Below are 6,156 nucleotides of genomic sequence, written 5' to 3'. Positions count from 1 at the left end.
TATGGAAGGTTTACACCCCCCTCAATCACATTCTGAGAGTGTTATTATTCTTAATTATCACATGTGGGCGGTTCTTTATTTATGTTGATCTGGTCAATGAGCTCAAATGTGCACCATGTCCAGCAATGACACTCACAGATCAAATAAAGATTATTCTGTGTACATAGTTACCAACTTACAAATGTGGTTTTTAGATGCAGAATGACATTATTTGTGGCCTAATGTCTGGATATTACACCTTCATGTCTTAGGTTAAATTATTCAGTGTGTGTCCCTCATTTATAAACATTTAAAAACATCATTATTTGCATTTGACATGAAGACACACACATTAACATTTTGCTGTGAATATATTATGGGTAAGAGTATACTGTCTGTATGATGGCAGACGGTCTTCAGAAGAGGAATTTGCTCTCTAGTAACCCTGACTTTCATCTCTAATCATCAGCTAGTGAAACTGCATGCGGAGGGCTGAACACACCTAAGAGACCTTCACATTATCAACTATTACAACCTTTTGCTTACATTGGAATGTCACTGCATAACTGTGAACTCTGATCAAGGCCATTGCTGCAATGGTCTAGGTAACATTTGTTTTAAAGATCTTCTGGGTTTTTTTTTTTACAGTCAGCTGTAAGGCTTGAGGCCCACAAAGACTTCCATTGGTTTGACAGGTTAATGAATAGCTTATGATGGTTACTGGAGTTCAGTTGTTATACAGCCCCCTTTTCCCTTTGTGGGTATATAAGTATGGCTCTTTTTTCCACCCTCTAGCATTACTCTTGGCATTAAGCTTAAGGAGTGCTCTGTTCCAACTCTCTGATCATACCATTAGACCAGTCAAGATGCTGACAGTATCATTTATATGGGGGTTAGTCGTAGCATTGTGCTGCTTTTTCTGGCTTATTGTTGGAATCCGAAGAAGGTAAGAAAGAGCATCTCCATCATTTACACCTATCTATCCATCTATATCTTCATCACTGATCTTATTTTATTTAATTTTAAATTGTTAAGACCTTACATTTTGGCAAATAAACTAGAACACCAGTACTAGTGTTTCCCTTTTGGATCTTATGTAATTAATCTGTATTATTGAGTTTACAAACCCTAAGTAAAAAGCAAATCTCAACAGAAATAAAAATGTCTCTGCAGTTACTGATACTACAACTGACTAAATGCACAGGTGTGATGAATATTTATGTAACTATTTCAGACTAATTAGTTAACTGTTATTTTAGGAAACCTGGGGAACCTCCTCTAGAGAATGGACTCATTCCTTACCTTGGATGTGCCCTGCAGTTCGGTGCCAATCCCCTTGAGTTTCTCCGAGTGAGGCAAAATAAGTTTGGAAATATCTTCACCTGCAAAATAGCTGGCCAATTTGTTCACTTTGTGACTGATCCATTTTCATTCAGTTCAGTAATGAGGCATGGCCGGCACTTTGATTGGCAAAAGTTCCACTTTGCAACCTCTGCCAAGGTAAAGACTTTTTTATTTTTGCTAAATAATATATAAAATATAATCATATCTCACATACAGTATATATTTACCATGTTACATAAATAATTGTTTTTTCTTTTGTGTCTCAGGCATTTGGGCATAGCATGTTGGACTCGTCTGACAGCGAATTAACCCAAATTGTGCATGACTCGTTTCTGAAAACCCTGCAGGGTGAAGCCCTGGACCCTCTCATTTCAAGCATGATGGAAAATCTTCAACATACCATGTTGCAAAACAGTTCTTACGAAGTAAACAGTAAAGCCTGGGTGACTGAGGGTCTCTATGCCTTCTGTTACCGTGTGATGTTTGAGGCTGGGTACCTAACACTTTTTGGCAAAGAGTTTAACTCACTAGAAGACAAGAATCTTGCCAGACAAGAAGCACAGAGAGCTCTCATCCTCAACGCTATTGAGAATTTCAAGGAGTTTGACAAGATTTTTCCTGCTCTTGTAGCGGGATTACCAATCCATGTATTCAAATCAGCCTACAGTGCCCGAGAAAACCTTGCCAAGGACCTTCTGCATGAGAACCTGAGAAAGCGATACAACATCTCTGAACTTGTCAGCCTGCGCATGTTAATGAATGACACTATGACTAGCTTAAATGACACGGAAAAAGCAAAGACTCATCTGGCTCTCCTGTGGGCTTCACAAGCAAACACATTACCTGCAACATTCTGGAGTGTTTTCTATCTTCTCAAGTAAGTTGGCATCCACCAATCTTTCTTCTTATGTAGAAGTTCTACTGGTGTTAAAAACCAAGATAGAAAGGAGAGAAATACAGTAGACAAACTGTAGAAACAACTTCTCCAAATCTGTATGCATGAATTTTTCTTCTTTTGATTAGGTGCCCACATGCAATGAAAGCATCCAAAGAAGAGGTCCATAGGGTTTTAGAAAAGGCTTCCCAGAAAGTCAACAATGATGGCAAATATATATTTCTCAACCGTCATGAACTAGATGATATGCCAGTCCTAGGTAAGATTTTTTTTATTACTCTGTTTAATCTAACAGTAAAATAATGTTGGGTTTGCTAGTTTTCCTTGATGTTTACAGCCTAGAAGAGTGTATTTTTTTAGAAATTTCTTTCTTCAGTACAGATACAAATTTTAATGCCTTGTTCTGCTTCCCTTTTGTTTGTACTGAAAAAATCAAGAGTTAAAAGTCAATACATTCACACAGTAGTATTTGTATCCTTGCCCTGAAAACAAACCTATATTAAGCAAGAACTTATCTGTGTGCTCTCAGCCATGTGGCTATAAGAGTTGCATATCTTTGCTTTTGGCTTAATGGTCCTACACCAGTAAAAAGCAGATTTAACAGAGATAAAGGCTGTTTGCCTAGTAACCCATAGCAACCAATCAGGTATTTGCTTTCATGCAGCAGCCTAATAAATGCTACCTGCTTCTGATTTTGGGTTACTCTGACTAGAGGAAACATTGCACCTGTTATTATTTTATATAGGATAAGTATTTTTGACAACAAATAAAAACTAGTTGTCTTCTTTTGATTAATACAGACAGCATAATTAAAGAAGCAATGAGGCTATCCAGTGCGTCACTAAACATCAGAGTCGCCAAAGAGAATTTCGTGTTACATATGGATGACAACCAGGCATACTACATCCGAAAAGATGATATTGTGGCACTTTACCCACAGGTGGTTCATTTAAATCCTGACATCTATGAGAACCCTAATGTAAGTAATATGTTACTTATAAAGGAGCCAAAAATAGGTGCAAATCAGAATGTTTCTTCTAAAGTGTAGAGAGTAAAACCCAGAATTGTAGAGTTAATTTGCCCACTAAAAAGCAGTACAATATTCAACACTGGGGAATTTCGAAGCAACCATCTGCAGTATGATGAATATAGTGTGTCATTGCTGCTTTGTTAGACTAAGCATTTTGCAAGCAGAACATTGGCCTGTATAGTGATGCCCCTTAATTTCATGAGATTTCTTGGTGGCAAAATGTAGTGTGTGTATGGAGTCTTAGTAAATGAAAGGTGAAATTCCACCTTCCCTTGAGCCTCTGCATGCTCCATCTCCCAGCATCCTATGTACTATACATGTAGAGCCTCAGTTGCATTAATAAGCTCAACTAGTGCATTAGGACATTAAGCATAGGATTATTTGGTTGCATCCAATATGTGTATGACCTTTTAATGCACACATATTTCAGTGCCTTTTTTCAAGTAGTGGTTGTGCACACACGTTACAATACATAAGGCAAGCATATTTTAGCATTTCTAGTCCTTATGCTCATCTCATCATTTTATATTTCAGACTTTTAAGTATGACCGCTATCTGGGAGAAGATGGAAAAGAAAAGACCAATTTTTTCCTTAACGGCCGCAAGCTGAAATATTACTACATGCCATTTGGATCTGGAAAAACCAAGTGTCCTGGCAGACAATTTGCTGTCCATGAGATTAAACAGATGCTGACTTTGATCATATGCTACTTTGACATGGAACTTGTTGACAAAAATGTTAGATCTCCACCATTAGACCAGTCCCGCGCAGGGTTAGGAGTCTTACAGCCAACGCATGATGTTGATTTCAGATACACGTTAAAAGCTCATTAAGCAGCAAAGTTCCAAATACAATGCCAAGTGACAGCCCCAGCATCTGTTTTCTAATTTATTTTATTTACCAGCATACCTCAGTCCAAGGGGAGCGCTGGGAGTTGATATAAAACAACTAAGAGGCCATAAACTGGACACCCCTAATTTAAAAGTTGGTTCTCTTCTTAACCCTAGTACTTATTCTGCAATTTACAGACTTTATTTAACATTCAGATATTGCCCAAATCATGTGCCAGTTCTACATTCTCATTTGTATTATAGTGTTTAAACTATTATCCCTCTGTAAATACTTCTATTTCTTTCTTACAAAACTATATTATTATTGCTAATAGTTATAGGTGTATCTTATCGGCCTGACATGGGGAAACCTGAGCACCACTAGATGTTGCTGGACAAAAACTTTCAGAATCCCATTGAAAGCTACAGGCCCAGTCACATCTAGAAAGCTAGGGGTTTAACATGGCTATAATTATAATGTAATTACATGTATAGCGTGCAATAAATTGTAAATAAAATGTATATGATGACTTCTAAACCTGTGTACAGCTCAGACTTTCAGCATAATGCCCATAAACCCATACATATGTTTAGGTAACCTATTAATGTAAATAATGTGTTAATTGGTGTATAGTATGTGTACTTTTTTAATGAATAATAAAAAAATTTTTTATCATTGCTGAATATATTGATTACTGTTAAGAAAAAGTGACTATTTTTCAGATAGCTCCTATTAAGCCAATGCCATCTGCCTTCCACAGGGATCACTGCTTGCACTGCGACTACATAAAACTGGAAATTTTACTACTGGCATTTCTGTGCTACATTGTACCCCCCTTTATAACCACACCATATCATCCCCCAAAGTCATAAACATTCAATAAACTGAGTACACTGGGGTTTTTTTCTGTGCTAACCCAACATAATGACCATGTGCCACATGAAAACCAAAGGGTTATTGGGTTGGTAGTCAATGAAGACCCCTAGTTAATTGTTCTTCTTTACATGGTAGTGAAAAAAACAGGATGGTTGTAATTGTGGGACTGAGAGGTCTCTTATGCAGGGATCTGTAAGGGGATTTCTGGATTTGTGGCCCAACAAAAGTGAGTACAAAGAAGGGGGTCATTGATATAACTAACCCCACCTACAAAGTATGTACTCAGGTGCCTGCTTATTTAGTTATCCCTAAACCCTGATGTTTATGGCTTACTGTAAAGGACAAAGGCTTAAATCCAAATGCCAACTGCAAATTAACATGTGATTACCTTTAAACATTTATGGGCATTGTAAAATTGCCACCTTAGGAGTGGGAGGTAATGGACAGCAAAAGCACTGGGGAACCAAAATACTTCATTAAATGTAGTGAAAGTGGTGTTGTCTATTTTTTGTGTTTTTGGTCGTAATGGTCTTTATTAAAATGAACCAATATAATCAAAGGACATTATCTGAGGCATAGTTTCATAGACCCATAAATCTGGCCTGGGAGTTTATCAATCCACACTAAAAACTGGATTTAGCACAACATCTCTGAGACAATATACTGTAGACAGATGAGAAAATAGTTTAACTCTTTTGCAATGTTATTAGAGAGAAGAAAAATCTCTGCCCACCAGCAGCAAAACCTCATCCCAACTGTGGAGCAAACATCATTATTTGAGGCTGCTTTGGTACCACAGTGCCCAGAGAGCTTGCTATGATATATATATATGGGGGGTGTTATAAAAAGTACACAGTTTGCCAAGGTAGTAACTCTCAGCAACCAATCAGTTATTTGCTTTTAAATAGATAATCAGGTAAATGCTAACTGCTTAGTTGCTATAGATGACAAACTTTGCACCTCTTACTACATTACCCCAATGGAAGACGGGGGATGCTGCAAGATAATAAACCTGATACACTGAATTAAAAAACGTTACTAAACATAATAATAATGATCATAATAATAATAAATAAAATTACATTTAAGAACCTGTGCTGTTCATCTAACAAATCACAACCGGGTTGCTAGAATCAGTGGGATCCTACCAACCAGTTTCTGTCTTTAAAGGGATCCGTCATCGGAAAACATGTTTTTTTT

The 6,156-nt window shown here is 37.2% G+C and overlaps 1 protein-coding gene across 1 annotated transcript; it reads left to right on the top strand.

Annotated features, from left to right (window-relative positions):
* Positions 1 to 242: 242 nt before the first annotated feature.
* On the top strand, positions 243 to 4,771 carry cyp7a1.S (cytochrome P450 family 7 subfamily A member 1 S homeolog). Its single transcript, XM_018223742.2, has 6 exons — positions 243 to 925; positions 1,239 to 1,479; positions 1,590 to 2,200; positions 2,347 to 2,477; positions 3,019 to 3,197; positions 3,783 to 4,771. The coding sequence occupies exons 1-6, from the start codon at positions 690 to 692 to the stop codon at positions 4,080 to 4,082; spliced, it is 1,698 nt and encodes a 565-aa protein (XP_018079231.1). The 5' UTR covers positions 243 to 689; the 3' UTR covers positions 4,083 to 4,771.
* The last annotated feature ends 1,385 nt before the right edge of the window (positions 4,772 to 6,156 follow it).

Source organism: Xenopus laevis, chromosome 6S (genome assembly GCF_017654675.1).
Source record: "Xenopus laevis strain J_2021 chromosome 6S, Xenopus_laevis_v10.1, whole genome shotgun sequence".
Taxonomy (NCBI): domain Eukaryota; kingdom Metazoa; phylum Chordata; class Amphibia; order Anura; family Pipidae; genus Xenopus; species Xenopus laevis.
Note: the sequence above shows the minus strand (reverse complement) of the source record. Positions and strands in the feature narration are given on the sequence as shown.